This window comes from Suncus etruscus, chromosome 9 (assembly GCF_024139225.1).
Source record: "Suncus etruscus isolate mSunEtr1 chromosome 9, mSunEtr1.pri.cur, whole genome shotgun sequence".
Taxonomy (NCBI): Eukaryota; Metazoa; Chordata; class Mammalia; order Eulipotyphla; family Soricidae; genus Suncus; species Suncus etruscus.
The window spans coordinates 56,736,909-56,754,008 of NC_064856.1; the positions used below are offsets into that span (position 1 = coordinate 56,736,909).

General features: G+C 36.6%; 1 protein-coding gene across 1 annotated transcript in view; it reads left to right on the forward strand.

Annotated features, from left to right (window-relative positions):
• The window catches only part of SYT9 (synaptotagmin 9), a 238,614-nt gene that overhangs the window by 63,400 nt on the left and 158,114 nt on the right, over positions 1 to 17,100 (forward strand). The window contains exon 2 of the mRNA XM_049780289.1: positions 6,254 to 6,605. Coding sequence (XP_049636246.1) covers positions 6,254 to 6,605 — 352 coding nt within the window. The remainder of the gene's footprint in view (positions 1 to 6,253; positions 6,606 to 17,100) is intronic.

Here is a 17,100-nt window from a genome sequence, read left to right on the forward strand (position 1 = left end):
TTGGAAATTCCTCAACCACAGCAGGCGTCCACAGCAGGCCTTTTGAGGAACCCCGTGGGGGTTATTTCAGTTTTCCCGACCAGGAAAATCTGAGGATACATCTAGTGGATGAACTCCTACTGGAATGACAGTATTGAAAAAAAATTGGAGTAGTTGTGTGGCAATGCTGTCCAGGAATTCCATGCTGTTTGGCTGATATTATGTTGTCTGTGGAGTGTGGTTTGGCTGCCAGGGCTTCTAGAAGTATGAGAAGATGGAGGGGAGGGGGTTGGGGAGGACTCACACTCACTTCAAAAATGACCTAGTGATATTGGTCCAAATACTGGCATACCTGGAATCTTGCTTAGTTTGACATCTCTGCAGTCTTAAGTGGTTAAGTGGTAAAGCTGGGTCATTGGCAAAGCAGCAATTGTAGGTGGTGGGTGCATCTGGTGTGGTTTCATTAAGCCAGAAATTTGGCCTGCTTTCACTTCCCGAGATTGCCATTTGAAACTACATGTCTGGTGTTACACAGTTTTTCATGGCTTGGTTTACATCTCTTTCAAGAATAGAACTGGCTGAATGCATATATGGTGAATGTATTTGTCTAGACTTCCTTTAATTTGCATTGTGATAGAAAAATTGTAATCAGCCAATCTGGGTTTAATCTTGGGAACCCCATCTGGTCCCCTAGCACTACTAGGAATAATCCCTGAATGAAAAAACAGAAGCATGTCCTGAGCACCTCTGGATGCAACTCAAAACATAACCCTCCCCAAAAAATTAAACAATGTCCTCCTCTTCTATATATTATTGAAATCATTAGATCTTAAGTTTGTATGGAATTTTCATTCCTCTGTGCTTTTTCTCCCCTTTCATCCTCCAGTATTGAGCATATTTATACATTATTCTGTATATACATTCTGGCTTTTTGTATTATTTTCTGCCTCATATTGTCAAGAATAACAGTTGCTTGAGCTACAAAACAACATGCTTTATCACAATTAAAAATATTAATTTAAACTTCATAACTTAATAACTCAGAAATTATTTAGATTAATATACTTTTACTGTTTGCTTCTATTAATTCATGTGTTATTGGTATATAATGATAAATTTTATGTGCATGTCTTTCCCTTCAGAAGTTCTGGATTTTGATGTGAAATTTTGTTTATTTAGAACATTTTATTAGGGTTTATGGAGGAAAGGATACACGAAAGGTGTGTTTTCTGAGTCACTGATTATTCAAAATTTCTTTCCTTTCCTCTTGTACTAATGTAGCTGGCTCTGGAATTGCTGGGCTACAACTTCATTTCTTTAGAACAAGTGTGATCTATGGTGTCTTACTTGACAACTAGTTATAGCTATCCTTCTTACTCTTGGCCACTATCTGGAAAATCTTGAGTGTGTGAGTTGATTTACCCCTTATATTAATTTGTTTTATGTCAAGGGTCATTTATTGTGATGATTCAACTTAATTATCCTCTTCTCAGCTATGGTTTAGCTCATTTGTCCCAGAACTTGTTGTCAGTTTATGAACTTCTTCCCCTTTTATAGTTTTAACAAGGTCAACTACTGCTCCTCCATCACATGCACTGTGTTGGGTGCTCAAGTTTTTATTTGTTGGAGAAGAAACAAGTCTTTAGCTTGCAGAATTTCCCAGGAATAAGCCCAACAAGAATGTATTCTGGGTCTGTTATTGTCATGTTATATATTTTGTATTGGGTGTTAAGAATACCCTATAGTGCAGCATGTCTTAATGTATAAATCCTAATAGCAGAGGGTTGTTAGGTCAGGTCTGATTGGAGAGTTTACTGCTCCATATCTTCCATGGAAGGATGCACTCCACAGTAGTGTGTGGTAAAATGTTATGCACAGTTATCCCCAACTAGTGACACTGCAGACATCTGAATCAGAACTGTCATTTGTCCCCTTTCATCCCTGAATCACCATCATCTTATCTCTCTTATCTTTTGTACAGAAGGATCAATCATTCTTTCTTCTTTCTTAAAAAACTATCTCTAGTTTTAGAAGCACTAGTTTAGGGTGTTACTAGTTTTTTCAGTTTTAACTCTGAAATATACCATAAATGCCAAATAATTTATATCGTGAGTACATGTAGTTTACAGATTGATTATGAAACAAATGGCCAGGTACTTATCACTTAACAAGAAATACATTTTGAAATAATTTTATTATTCTAAGTGTAGTCTTAAATTCTTCCTTACCTTTTTCTGAGGCCACATGCTTGGAATGGTCATATTACATACCTTAGTTACTCTACCAGGTTTGTTGTTGTTTGTTTGTTTGTTTGTTTTGGCCACACCTAGCAGTGCTCAGTGGTTACTCCTGGCTCTGCACTCAGAATTTACTCCTGGTGGTCTCAGGGCATCTTATGGGATGCCAGGGATCAAACCCAGGCTGGCCATGTGCAAGGCAGATGCCCTACTTGCTGTGCTTTCTTTTTTTTTTTTTTTTTTTTTTGGTTTTTGGGTCACACCCGGTGGTGCTCAGGGGTGACTCCTGGCTGTCTGCTCAGAAATAGGTCCTGGTAGGCACGGGGGACCATATGGGACACTGGGATTCGAACCAACCACCTTTGGTCCTGGTCCTGGATCGGCTGCTTGCAAGGCAAACACCGCTGTGCTATCTCTCCGGGCCCACTTGCTGTGCTTTCAATCCAGCTTCACTCCACAGGATTTTTTATGCACTTTGTTCTAAAAAGAGAGAGAGAGAGAGAGAGAGAGAGAGAGAGAGAGAGAGAGAGAGAGAGAGAGAGAAGTATAAGCATCATTTCTAGAAAAGCACTTTGATCTGTTTTTACTAAAATGATTCCATGATTCAAAAATGAATCAAAAAATGAATTATTTTGGAAGTGTTTTTGCCAAATAAACCCTGAGAGGCCATATTATCACAAAAAATTGATTTCAGAACTTGGATACATTTACAATATCCATGATCAGTGTATGTCTTGGTTTAAACTGGACTATGCTAAAATCTTTAATCTAATACTTTTGGTTATATCACCCTTATCTTTTAAAAGTGTCCTAGTTTTGGACACTAAATTATAATGATACATAGATCAAATAACTTTTTAACCATGGAAACAAATACCTTTAAAAAGTTAATGACTGGGGCTAGAGTGATAGCACAGCAGTAGGGTGTTTGCCTTGCATGCTGCCAACCCTGGATGGACCCGGGTTCAATACCTGGCGTCCCAAATGATCCCTTGAGCATGTCAGGAGCAATTCCTGAGAGCAGAGCCAGGAGTAACCCCTGAGCATCACTGGGTGTGGCTCAAAATCCAAAAAAAATTTTTTAAAGTTAATGACTTAAAATATGAAATACTTGGATTTTGGTCAAGTGTCTTAGATCATTTGTGTGAGTTCACCTTACCTTGATGGTCAAGTTTAAATTTTCTCTTTATTCTGGTTATTAGGACTACGCAACAAACCTCCCCATTACAAGCTGGAAGATCATCCCTTATTTAAGAACTTATCTTGTCATGCAGAGTAAAATACCAGAAGTCCTCTGTCCTGCAGCAGCATAGGTCATTTCTACTCATATATCATTAATTAGGTACAAGGAGAAAACACAAAGAGGTGGAACACATACCTTTCATACCTGAGTTCTATTTCCCAAGCAACGTATGGCACTCTTATCAAAAATAAATAGAGCTAAATAAAATAAAAAAGCTAAAAACATTTTCTGACCAAGTTAGCGTCAGAGATGGTGTATGTGGCCCTCCCTTTGAGGTGGCATTCTGGAGAGAAGTGAATATTTGGTGAAAAGTAGTAAATGGTAAATAAAAAATTATAGTATCACATTCCTAAAACTCCACAGCCTTCCCTCCAGTGTACCACTACTTTAACCTTTGTTGCTCATCTCCTCATAGTATTTATGTCAGTATAGTACTAAAGTAGTTTCTGGCATTTAAGTGACTATTTTAAGTGACTATTTTGCCTCTATTTTATTTATTCAATGTCTGAATGAGTTTCACTAGTGTGTGGAGCTTTTTTTTTTTTTTTTTTTTAAATTATATCGGAGTGGCTAGAGTTGATGTTTGCATTGGTAACCTGGTAAAATGGGTTTCTTTTCCAGTGCCTCCAGTACCACCAACTCTCATACAAGTTTTACACCAACACATTTCATCCCTACTGTATGGATTATCAGAATGAACTGGAGCTTGTATCAAATAGTCATGCACTCTTTCCTGTGTCATGTTGGGTCCTGTGATTTTTTTTTTAAATGTCTGATACTCTGTTTGAACTTACTCTACTTATCTGCCATCCCTGCTCTGTTTATATACATATGGTATTTTCTTCAATAAAGCTATTTACCTTTGTTAGGTATACTGGCATTGGCTGGCATCTCCCCTAAAAAATTCACAAATCCTCAAAGTTACTGATTTACCAATAGGAAAAAAAATTGCCCATCATTGGTTATATTGTATGCTTATTCCCTTTCAGTGAGATTTGAAGAAAGAACAGTGTTAAAGATTTGAGCTCAGTTAACCATGTTGAATTTGGGATTCTATTGTTTTTAAACATAGATATGATGTTTTACCACAAAGGCAAATCCATTGAAAATTTTTAGTTTTAGTTTTTGGGTCACACCCAGCAGCGCTCAGGGGTTACTCCTGACTCTACACTCAGAAATCGCTCCTGGCAGACTTGGGGGACCATATGGGATGCTGGGATTTGAACCACTGTCCTTCAGCATACAAGGCAAACACCCTATCTCCATGCTATCTCTCTAGCCCCCATCCATTGAGAATTTTATAGGAGACACATTATATCCATCATTAGTCCTGGAAGGTGACATTCTTTCTGTCAAGAGCAATGTTTTAGGGAAACCGTTTGTCATTTTATAAGAATGATTAAGTACCTCCAAGAGTCATGTTGAAAGTATGTGGGTGGCAAGTGATCAGCTTGGTTCAATAGGTAAGCAATTTTTAGAAGGGGGTGATTTGCATGTCTCAAAATAAATACAATGATCTCATCTCATGGATTATTGGCATGCAGTAGACATTTCATCTGTGGTGATTGAATAATTCCTACTTTTATTCTTCACTTGCATAGGAGGCTTTAAAGGTATGAATGTGTCTGCCATGTTTTCTATTATCCCAAAGCTTAACATAGACACATAATGAATGTAAGAAACTTAGGCTGAAGCAATTACAAATGTGCAGTAAAGGAAAAACTTAGGGAGATTCCTCGCTCCTGAGGGAGATAAATCACAAAGTGGGCAGGTAGTATATTTTTTGAAGTTAGGAAAGTACGGAATGATCCAGCCTTCCAGGCTCCCTAGGAGTAGTAGTTACTGGGGGAGCACTGGGATTTGTTCTTCAAGTTAGGGACACTGGAAAGCATCTTTCCTCTGGGCTTAAGTTATAACATGATGTTTTTTTTTGCTTAACATGACTTCTGGAGTGCAAGTTTGCTGTCCTGTAAAGGTCAGGCCTGGTATTTCTTTAAAGGATTACTTTCCTACAAATAGAAATTTCTCCTTGAATACTGCACTCCAGCCAGTGACTGAAATCAATTTATTAGTCTAAATACCTGGTTCTCTGGGTGGGATAACTCCAAAGTGAGTGGTACTTTCCTAGTCAACTTCAGTTATAGTCCCTCACTCTGGCTTGTTGGTGCCACTATTCTCCATAAATGAGTCATCTTTATCTTCAATATAAATCATACATTCTTTTGGGAAACTCAAATCCTTACCATCAATCTTGGGTCCTTGGCCTCTGGTGATTGAGAGGTATTATTAAGGCTTCAATAGTTTACAGAGAACTTGCACTTCATTTTTTTATTAGACACTTGAAAGCTAACATCACCATAGATTTAAATTTTGTTTAAACCTAGTTGCTCTTGTTTAAAAAAGTTGTTAACAACTCCCAGATTATATAACAGAGCTCTGAGATGACATTTTTCATTATACATACATTTTTGACCAAAATTCTCATTAAACAGCATTGATTTGCTTTGCCATGTAAAACTCTCTTTAGCTTGTGGGTCTGCCAGGATTATTAGTCTTCATCTCTTGATATAGTGATGTAGCTGCTGTTTGTTGTGTCTGAACAAGGTCTGCATGTTGTCTTCTCTGAGCTTGTGACTGAATCTTCACTGTCCCTGGCTTAAAACTGGGTCTCCAGCCTGGCCTTTTGCATTGGGTTCCTGAGGTAATTAGGGATAGGAAGATCATTGCCCAAATTATGTGCAATGTGTGTATGGGAGGATCCACACACTGACCTTTTATCTTTGCTTCTTTGCAGATATCTCAGTGAGCCTGTTGACCCTTGTGGTTACTGCCTGTGGCCTCGCCCTCTTTGGTGTGTCTCTCTTCGTCTCTTGGAAACTCTGCTGGGTTCCATGGCGAGAACATGGCCTGTTTTCTGGTAGCAAAGACAACAATCAGGAACCTCTTAACTACACGGACACAGAAACCAATGAGCAGGAAAACAGTGAGGGCTTCCTAGACCCTCCCACCCCCTGCCCTGACTCTTCCATGAAGATCAGTCATACCTCCCCTGACATTCCCCTCTCAACTCATGCTGGGCGCCAGGAGAATTGTGCCCATGGCATCCGTGTACAGCGCCAAGTTACAGAGCCAACCTCATCATCTAGGTCAGTAATTCCATCTTACTTTTTGAATACAAGCATGAACCACCACTTCCTCCTCTCTTGGCACCAATGGTATTGATTAACCAAGAACCTATAAATGTTCAGATGACTGTTCCATATTTGAGACATGACTATGGGGAAAACCACTGCTTTTTACTCCAAGTAGGTTCTGAGCTCTACCTAGTCTGTGCTTGTTCCATGAAAATAAGCCATTATTATAATTCTTTAGAATTTATAATTCTTTCTCATAACTTTATATGTAATGTTTATAATAGCTTACAACTTCATATAAGATTATCTTAGTTACTGTTTTTGCACTTCACATAAAAAATGTAAATCAGGGAGGCAGAGAGATAGCATGGAGGTAAGGCATTTTCTTGCATGCAGAAGGACGTTGGTTTGAATCCCGGCATCCCATATGGTCCCCTGAGACTGCCAGGAGTGTTTTATGAGTCTAGAGCCAAGAGTAACCCCTGAGCACTGCCAGGTGTGACCACAAAAACAAACAAACAAAAAAAAAAAACCAAACAAATAAAAAAGAAACATAAATCAGTGAGAGTAAGTAGCAAAGCTATATATTGATATATACCTAGATCAGGATTTGAACCCTGGTTCAACCAATATCAGAGGATTGATAAGAAGCAAGACTCTGATCAGATGAATTGGCTCTATATATGTTACATTGAATTCATGAATTACCCTCTACATTTTTTCTTTTCCTGTTCTCTAAGAGACGAATACTGATGGCACCCATGTGAAAGTGATTTTAGGAATGAATGATCAGGAAAAAATATGTGTCCTGTATTTTTACACAGGTCTGCACCTAGAAAGGACTCCAAAATGAAGCTACCATTTTGCTTTTCGTGTTGCTACTATCACTATCATTATTCCTGAGAAGGGCTCTCTCCAGATTCAGCTGTTACATAAGGGTGGCTTTCAGGTTAAACAGCCAATTCTGAATCACTGGAAATTGGGAGAGAAAAAAACAATTTCAGCAAAAGATTTCAGGAAAAGAGACTCAAGAAATAGCTTTTTAAAAATGAAAATATTTTCTTGAGTGATAGCCAAAGGAAATAGATGTGCTGTTACTGGAAAAGTATGAGCAGAGTCTGAGGGTATTTTTTTTAATCTTTTTACTTGTTCTCTAGAAACTGAAATAAGATTTTGCTCTCTTTTATGTTAATCAAGTTTATCCTAGAAGCTCTGCTAATTCACATTAAGTGGGATAGAATATGACAGTATATAATTTAATTTTTTCAGAAACCTATTTTAATAGGATTTAAATCATTTTCAATTCTGAAACAATGAACCAAACCTGAAATATTTCTGTGAGGACACCAGTGGTTGTTTGCTCTTTGGTTTAGAAAAAAATCCTCATATTTTATCACTAGAATTTTTTTCTCAATTGAAGATTTAAATATGACTAGAGTTCTGTTTGTTGTAGTCAAGGAATTTGTGCCATGATACAGTCTTTTCATAAAATCCTTCTACTAGTTCAGTAACTATATCCTTTCAGATAGACTCTCCTGTCAAAATCATCTTCTATACAGTTTTACTCTATGTATTAATTTTCCTGTATTTCCTTCAATACAGAATGATGCTCTGTGTTTTCATTCAACAATGATCTGAGGACTATGACAAAATTCTAATGAGTTAATAACAATCATATTGCTATGTAAAACAAAAATCCACGAATTGTGAGATCACCCCACATGCTGTGTTTCTAAGCCCTAGGTGTATGGGTCTGAAAAACAGGGTAGTGGTAAAGAAATAATAAGCCAAGCCAGAAAGGAGAGAGTAATGGAGTCAATGACTTCTTGTGGCTTTTCCCTTGTGGGATCTCTGCCTGAGCCAAAAAGCCAGAAGTTCTCCTTCTTTATTAAAACCAATTCTCAATACCAGGAGGAGAAAGGTTGAGTAATTCAGGTGTGCTTTTACATATAAAAAGAGAGATTTACAGGAAAGAGGAAGATGGGGAACTATGATCTTCAAAGATAGTTTATAATGATAAATTTTATTTAGAAAACTGATAGTCCCACCGCTTATTTGTGGAGGTTGAGTAGAAAGAAAAGACAAGAAAAGAAAAATAGAAGAGTCAAGAAATTACTTCTGCAAAATTAATTTTCAGTAAGATTTATTTTAGTTTTGAAGTCATACAATTAAATTTTCTTTTCTGATGGCTAAAATCATGTTTAGTAATATTTGAGCTACCATAAAAAGCTAAATTCTTTCCAGCTGCATTTGGCCTAATAACAATAATTTGTATCATTATCCATTTAAAATATCCTTATCTAAATTACTGCTGACCTAGTTTTATGAGTTATGTCTAGAGATACATATCTTTGACTAATGATATCCATAATTAGATAGATATATAGTCTAATACTTTAGGGATTTTGGTTATGTTTCACACACACTTCATACTGACAAAATGGAAAAAATACAAGAAAATTGTTTTATGTCTCAAAGCATTTTTTTTGTTTGTTTTTGGGTCACACCCAGCAGCGCTCAGGAATTACTCCTGGCTCTATGCTCAGAAATTGCTCCTGGCAGGCACAGGGCACCATATGGGATGCTGGGATTTGGACCACCATCCTTCTGCATGCAAGGCAAATGCCTTACTGCTGTGCTATCTCTCTGGTCTCTGTCTCAAAGCATTTTTAACTTTCTTTTTAAAATATCTTTTTGATGCCCTATTTGAAGAGGAAGGAGGTACTCTTTGCAAAAATGGCCGTGAACAGTCTGTTTATCTCATTATTCTTTACACCCCCCCCCCTTATTTCAGTTCCTTGATTTCTCACTATCTCTTTCTGACTGAGTCCCTTCTATATCATCACTTATTTAAAGTCTTCAGAACACCTTTAAATCCAGAGAACATTTGACAATTAGATTACTTAGAGTCTTAGAATCTTAAAAGGTATCCTCATCATTGCTGCCATTAGCATAATTTCTGCCATAGCATTTATACTGAACTCTTCCCTAACTTCTTTAGCTCAGATATGTGAGTCCTGTCATTTTCTTTTGGAATGTCCTAAAATGAGTTTTTCTTCTTCAAAGACTGTATTTGGCCACATGACCTTATGTTGTTCTTACAAGATCAAGCACATGAGTACTTTGTAGATAGCTTACACAAGAAACTTACACAATTCCTGTTAATTATTTTCAGTTGGAATTAATCCTTTTTGTTTAATAACTAAATATCCTGGGAATTTCTAGGATTTTGATTTAGGGGCTATACCCCATGGTTCTCAGTGGTTTCTTCTGGCTCTTTTGTCAGGAGTTAGTTTAGGCAGTGCTTGGGGGAACCATATGGTACTGGTGCATGAACCTAGGTTTCTCTCATGAAAATAGTATGCCTACCTCATAATGTGAATTTTTTGTTCTCCAAAATTATTTAATACCAGAACATTTTATGTTCTCTACCCCTAGTATATAAAAATTCCTAAATTTACCAAATAAAACAAAACTTGGGAAAAAACATCGAATCCATTTCATGTTCTAAGTCATAAAAGCAATGCTATTTTTCAGAGTCTTTTTATATTTACTATATTATACATTGATTTATAAAAAAAATATCAGTTAGCACACACTGTAGTTCCTTCTCAGTTCTGTCAAGTCCTGTTTGTTACTGTCACTCTACTTCTCTCAGCTTTGAACTTTATCAACTTACTTAAAGGTGGCCACAACACTAAGACTACTATTAACGTAGACTTAGTCGAAAAAACTCACACACACAAGATATACTTACCTGTCTCTTCATTCCTTCAGTATACCAATCACTTTCCTACTGGAAGCCTGTTCTCCCAACCTAAAATGCTTTCCCCTTTTCTTCACCATACATAGTTCCTTCTCCTTTCTTTTGTCACATATAGTTCCTTTATAGCAGTAACATGCCAGTTAAAATACCACCTCCTCTGAAAGCTCATCCTACCCAATTCACATTTTCTTCCCTCAATTCCATCCCCATTTTCAGTTCTCTAAAATATTTTCCTGCTTCACTTTTTTACAGGATTGAATTTTGTTTCTAAGTAAAGTATTATTTCATTGGTTATTGCCTATATCCATCTATAAATGAGGAACTCTTTGAACTCAAAGACCATGTTCAGTTTGTTCTTTCTAAATATCTATTCATAGTACAGCCCTCACTTACTTTCCCTATGAATGACTGACAGAAACACATTTGACTGTGGCAGGCCACTTTTCTCATGTTCTACTGGCAAGAATGGAAAAGGACAAAGACATAAACTCAGTGAGGTCTCTAATGGTTAAGAGACTAGCAGGAGGCCATATGTCCCAGATTTCATATTTATTAAGGGCTTTACATTCAGACTTTGGACCTTATTTCCTACACAAACAATCCATAGAGTTACAGAAATATGTGGAGGGAATTTAAATAAAAGACAAGAATTATCATACTTGAAATGTGGGCCTCATTATCAATCACAGCTCCAGGAAGTAGCACAATTCTATTAAGATATATTTTGTATGTTGAAAGTAAATATGTAAAACATTACAATACTTGAATGATAGTTGATCCCTGAAAAATGCAGATCTTAGCCAATAAATCTATATATAAACGTACTATTAAAAACAATTAAAATGTATAAACTTAAGTACAAAGACCATGCTTTTGACTGGAATTATTACACAATCAACATATTTACATTATATTATACTATAAGCTAGAGGAAACAATGTCAAGAAAAATCATATGAAGGCGCAGAAGATTGCTCAACAAGGAATAATGTAAGTTTTGCATATTTGAGGTTTTGAGTTTAATTCTGGCATCTCAAAGTACCCCCTTGCTCAGTCCAGCTTCAGTTAGTGTTGCCAAGATGAGGTGTGCTTATTAAAAAAAACTAATAGGAGTTGGAACAATAGTAAAGCAAGTAGGGTGCTTGTTTTGCATGCAGCTAAACCAGGTTTATTTCCCAGTCCCTATCAGGAATTATCCTTGAGCATAGAGCCAGGAATGTCTCGTGACTGCTAGCTATGCTTTGCCCAAGTAAATTAACAAGAAAATCATATGGAAGAGAAAATACATGTACAGTTCTATATCATTTTGGTTGATGCAAGTTTATTTTATTGACAAGAAAATTCATAAACAATGGGCATACACTGTTCATATCTGTATTATTCAAGGGTCAATTGTATTCTGAGTTATTTTCTTCTAGTTTAATAAAACTGTTAACTTGAAAAATGTTGTTTAAACCTCTCTTAATATTCATAAGACCCTGAAAGTAGAATATAAATGTGTATTTACTCTCCTGGGATTTAATTATAGGAAATAGTTCATAAGATTCTTATGTTTACTTTCTGCCTATATATTAGATATTTCTTATGTGTGATGATAATAGAGTAAGAAGAAAGATAATTCCTGCCCCCAGCCATCTATAGTCTATTTGGGAAAAGATACAATAGTACAAATTATATTTTTTCTTTAAAGATTAGTATGGTATTAGTTGGCTGCAGTAAAGATTGAATATAAAGGGGAACAATATTTTAAGGACATGAATTGAGTATGAAAGCAACATAAATAAAAAGAGATCTGAGAATTGTGCTACTACTTTACAGTAAGTTTATGTGTACATGAACTTGTAGTAATAAAAGATAAAATATTTAAAGACAATACCGAGGTTTCCAATCTGTATAACTAACTTGGTAGGGGAGGCCTCCTACCCTACCTGCAAACAGGTCCTGTCTTAGTGTGTACCGTATTTGCCGGCGTATAAGACGACTTTTGAAACGAAATAAAGTCAACCAAAATCGGGAGTCGTCTTATACACCGAGTATATCCCGAAAAATGTCTCGATATGCTGCTAAACGAAAATCATCTGGATATTGCCACGAAACAAATTTTCCAACTCGATCCTGCACCAATCACTGCCAGGCTGCTCAGACCGCCTCTCTAACTCGGCCAATCCAAACAGGCTTTTGATGCATGCAAATTACACAATGTTCTGTACACTGTCAAAAGCCTGCTCAAATGGGCCAGAGTCAGAGAGGAAGTCTATTACAGTATACCCTTTGAACCTTTGCTTGTTGTGATTGGCTTACTGTGGTACATACAGTTGCAGCACAGGAACGTTCTGTCTTATACAGCAATATAGGCCTAAACCTATGTTTTAACTGTAAAATTAGGGGGTCGCCTTATACGACCAGTCGTCTTATTTGCTGGCAAATACGGTACCTTACATCACCTCCATTGACCAAAGCCTGATGCAACTCAGTCTCAGGTCAAAAAAGCTTCAGGCTTGGTAACTAGTTTTATTGCTTGAATCTGCTCCTGTATCTTTGTGCCTTTTAGCCTGATCTTTTGCTTTACACATTTAACTTTGATGAATCGCAATACTCTCCTCTTAAGATTCAGGGGAGATAGTGGCTTTTTTAGGTAATGTTATGGGGCAGAAACTTTGCTTAAAGTTTGGAAGACCCTGGAACTGATTAGGTAGAATCGGTATTCTGTAATTCAACTATGTAAATTACATTGCTTTAGTAGTTAATAAAAAAAAAAGATGCAGGGGCCGGGTGGTGGCGCAAGAGGTAAGGTGCCTGCCTTGCCTGCGCTAGCCTTGGACAGACCGCGGTTCGATCCCCCGGCGTCCCATATGGTCCCCCAAGCCAGGAGCGACTTCTGAGCGCATAGCCAGGAGTAACCCCTGAGCGTTACCGGGTGTGGCCCAAAAACCAAAAAAAAAAAAAAAAGATGCTTATTACTTCATTAAATCATTAAATTACTTCATTAAATCATTAAATTTCTTGTTAGAAAGTATGTATAGAATATGTATGTTGCTTTGGCAAGTTGACAAGTGACATTTCTATGACTGTGCTTCTCTTCTATATGTAGATGATTACTGATAGGAGGAAGGGCTTTATTTCTGTAATAAACTCTAATATATATGAAGTTAAAGATAACTGGAAAAGGGTAATTTGCAACTCAGGGAATTTACTCACAGAATCTACTCTTCATCCTTGTTGGTTTGGGTGACAAATTGTTCTGAAAATTCTCTTTGAATTTTGTTTGGGATCTTACGGAGAGAAGTAGTCATTATATATAGATTTGTGGTGTTTTGTTTGTTTGTTCATTACTTTGGGGTCACACCCAGACATGCTCAGTGATTACTCATGTCTTTATGCTCAGGAATCACTCTAGGTAGTTTTGGGGCACAATAGAGAATAGAACCCAGATTGACCATGTGCAAAGCAAGTGCCCTACCTGCTGTACTATTGCTCTGGCCCGTTACTTTGTTTTAAGAATTTTTTCTTTTGTTTTATTTTTAGTTCTGTGTTCACAATGACTATGCTGTATTTTTTGCAATCTCTCAACAACTTTAATTAAAATAACCTTTTCCGACGAGAGGTAAAAGGAAACAGCTGGACTCTACCTGTAGGATTAGTAAACAGTTGAAGAGGCAGGTTACATATTTGAGTTTATCTTCCTTATCTTTCTTAGGACTGCTTTGTGATATAAAAATATAACTATAAAATGAACATGGAAGACATGTTGAAATTACACATACTGTCAAATATGTTGTTATGCTGAACATTCCTCCTCATCCTAAAACATCCTAATTACTAATCACCATGTGGTATGAGAGAACAAATCCAGAATTGTCACTTGAATCTGTCACAGCCAATACAGTCCACCTCAAACAGACAGGAATATATATGTGTGTGTGTGTGTGTACACACACATACATATTCCTGAATGTGTAAAACATGTGGCATCTGTTGTCATAAAATTTTAATTTATTACAAAGAAATCTTTAACCTGAATGTCTTTTTATCCTATATTTTCTTATTTGTCTGTTGTAGTGAGAGAGTTGGGAGGGGTGCTCTTATAATGCTAAAACTAGATCTTTGTGCTAGTACAGTCAGGTCATTCCAATATCTTTTTCTAGATGCTGAACCTTTTTAGTCCTAGAATAGAGCTTTAATCTCGTTCTATTAGGATATCTAGGCAGGAAGAACTGACAGAGAACAGCAGAGACCATAAGAGGCTGATACTAACTCTGGGACTCCAGTTCCTTTGCTATTGATGTTATTCTCTAGACTAGATTTTAAAAAAGGGTCTGACTTAGATCCTGAATCAGCTTCTTCCTAATTTTGAGTAATGCCTACTTCAGACCCAGTGGGTACATGTTTGCTGGAACATCTACCCTAAAAAACTTCTGCCCCAATGCTGCTAGGCCACTGCCACCTCTTCCTACAGAGGTTGGTGAGAAGATTATGCATAAAACTTACCTTGAAGTTTTTTTATTTGGACTTTAGGGTCATCACACCAACACTTCGTTTTCATCCTTGCCTGAAGGACTAAGCCCTTCATGTAAGGTTAAATTTGAAATACATTAATTTGTCTTTTGAGTAATAGGATAGCAAGGAAAATAATAGTATTAGAGAAACCCCAACAATGTTCTGTTACATGTACATCTTCTTAGATATGAAATCAAAGAAAAATAAGTCCAACATCTTTATTCTTCCTAACCACATTACTGGAGGGTGGAAGAATAAACTGGGCATAGCTTTATGGAGATACTTGGATTGATATTCTAAGACAAGATCTCATTTCTTCTGAATCCAAGTGTATAAGATGCATTCATTATTATTCCAATATAATTTAATGGTGTTTTTTAAAAATTTCTTATAGTTTTGGAGCCAGATCTAGAGATGCTCAGGTATTACTCTTGGCTCTGTGGATAGGGACCACTCCTGGGTTGGGAGGTTTGGAAGGCCATAAGGGTACTGGTCCTGGGTCAGCTATCTGCAAGGCAAGCTACCAACCTGCTGTACTATCTCTACAGCCTCCAAAATTCCATTTTGTTTTGTTTTGCTTTCTAGGTCATAACTGGTCATGGCACTCATGAGTTACTACTGACTCTGTGTTCAAAAATTACTCCTGACAGGCTAGGGGGACCATATGGGATACCTGGTATGGAACCTGGGTTGACCACATGCAAGGCAAATGCCCTCCCCTCTATGCTATCACTGGGTCCACTTTTGTGTTGTTGTTGTTGTTCAATCTTTTGTTTTGGGGCCACACCCCTATGGTCCTCAAGGTTTACTTCTGGCTCTTCACTGAGAAATCACTCCTTTTGACAGGCTTGGGGGGCATCTGGGATGCAAGGGATTGAACCTGGTTCAGCCACATGCAAGGCAAATGCCCTAGCCTCTGTAGTATCACTCAGGTCCCCTTGTTGTTTTTGTTCTTTTGTGTTTTTATTTAGGGGCCACACTTTATGGTGCTCAGGGATTACTCCTGACTGTTTGCAAAGCAAGCAAATGCCCTACCCACTGTGCTATCACTCGGGCCCCTTGGGATATATTTCTTTCACTTTTATTTTATTTTTTCTATTGTGTAGTTCACATAGGTGAATTGAACTAAACTAGACACACAAAGTTTTCAATGCTAGCATGTTTTTTTCAAAAACTAAATATTTTATAGATACATAAGTTAAAATTTATATTATAAATAAATAACCCTGTGAATCTTAAGATTTTTATGAATATATAAATCCCACAAATGTAAATTTTAGTAAGAGCAAAAATAGGTAAGAAAAATTTCAGGGGGAAATCTGAATAGGCCTATTGTAGTATGAAAGTGTTTTATACTAAGAAAAGGAATGATGACTTTATGTTAATAAATAATATATCACAGATACTGATTAATGGCCTACATTAATAAGTAAAAGATTTCAATAAAAATTTCTATGGATGTTTAAAAAACATCTTATAAGAAGTATGACATTTGATATAAGTGAAATACTATTTCATTATTACAAAAGTATAAAATCCCAGGATAGGAGTGAAAAAAAAATCTCAATCTAGTAGAAGGTTCCATGAATGAAATTCATACTCAGTGGACAGGCACATATTTAAGTTTAGTTGTTATAGATTGAATATTGTGCTTGCAGTGTATTTGGCTTTGTAGTTTATATATGTATGCCTATATGTAAACTACATATGGACATATCTCTATTTATACCTCACCTCTACACCAACAATATGTTCAAAGCCCCTGATACCTACCTCTACCTTTATTACCTTCCATTTGTCTCTTCTTAATCCCTCCCCATTGGTTTCTTTATTGTCCCAGTTTGTATTTTTCATTTCCATGATCATGTCAAGGGTAACCTGGGTATTTTTATAAAGCTATAATTGGGTGACAAGAAATTCTATCTAGTTTAAAGAAAAATTCTTAAGATAGTACATCTTAAACTAGCACATAGATATTTAAATTTCAGAGCAATATATATGAATAATTTTTTAAATAAGTTTATACAGATATTTATTTTCCTCTAGTTGAATGACCCTTTTTTAAAAGTAGTGTATTAGTAAAATACTTTAAACCTTTAAAACTCCAAGGCTACATGCTAGTAAATTCATTTTCTGATAACAAACCTCATTTTTGAGCTTCGAGCTTTGGAGAGCAGCTTAGATTGATGAGCATTTTGAATTTAAGCCAAAAGGGAAAAAAAATCCCAATGATCTAAGCTCTTAA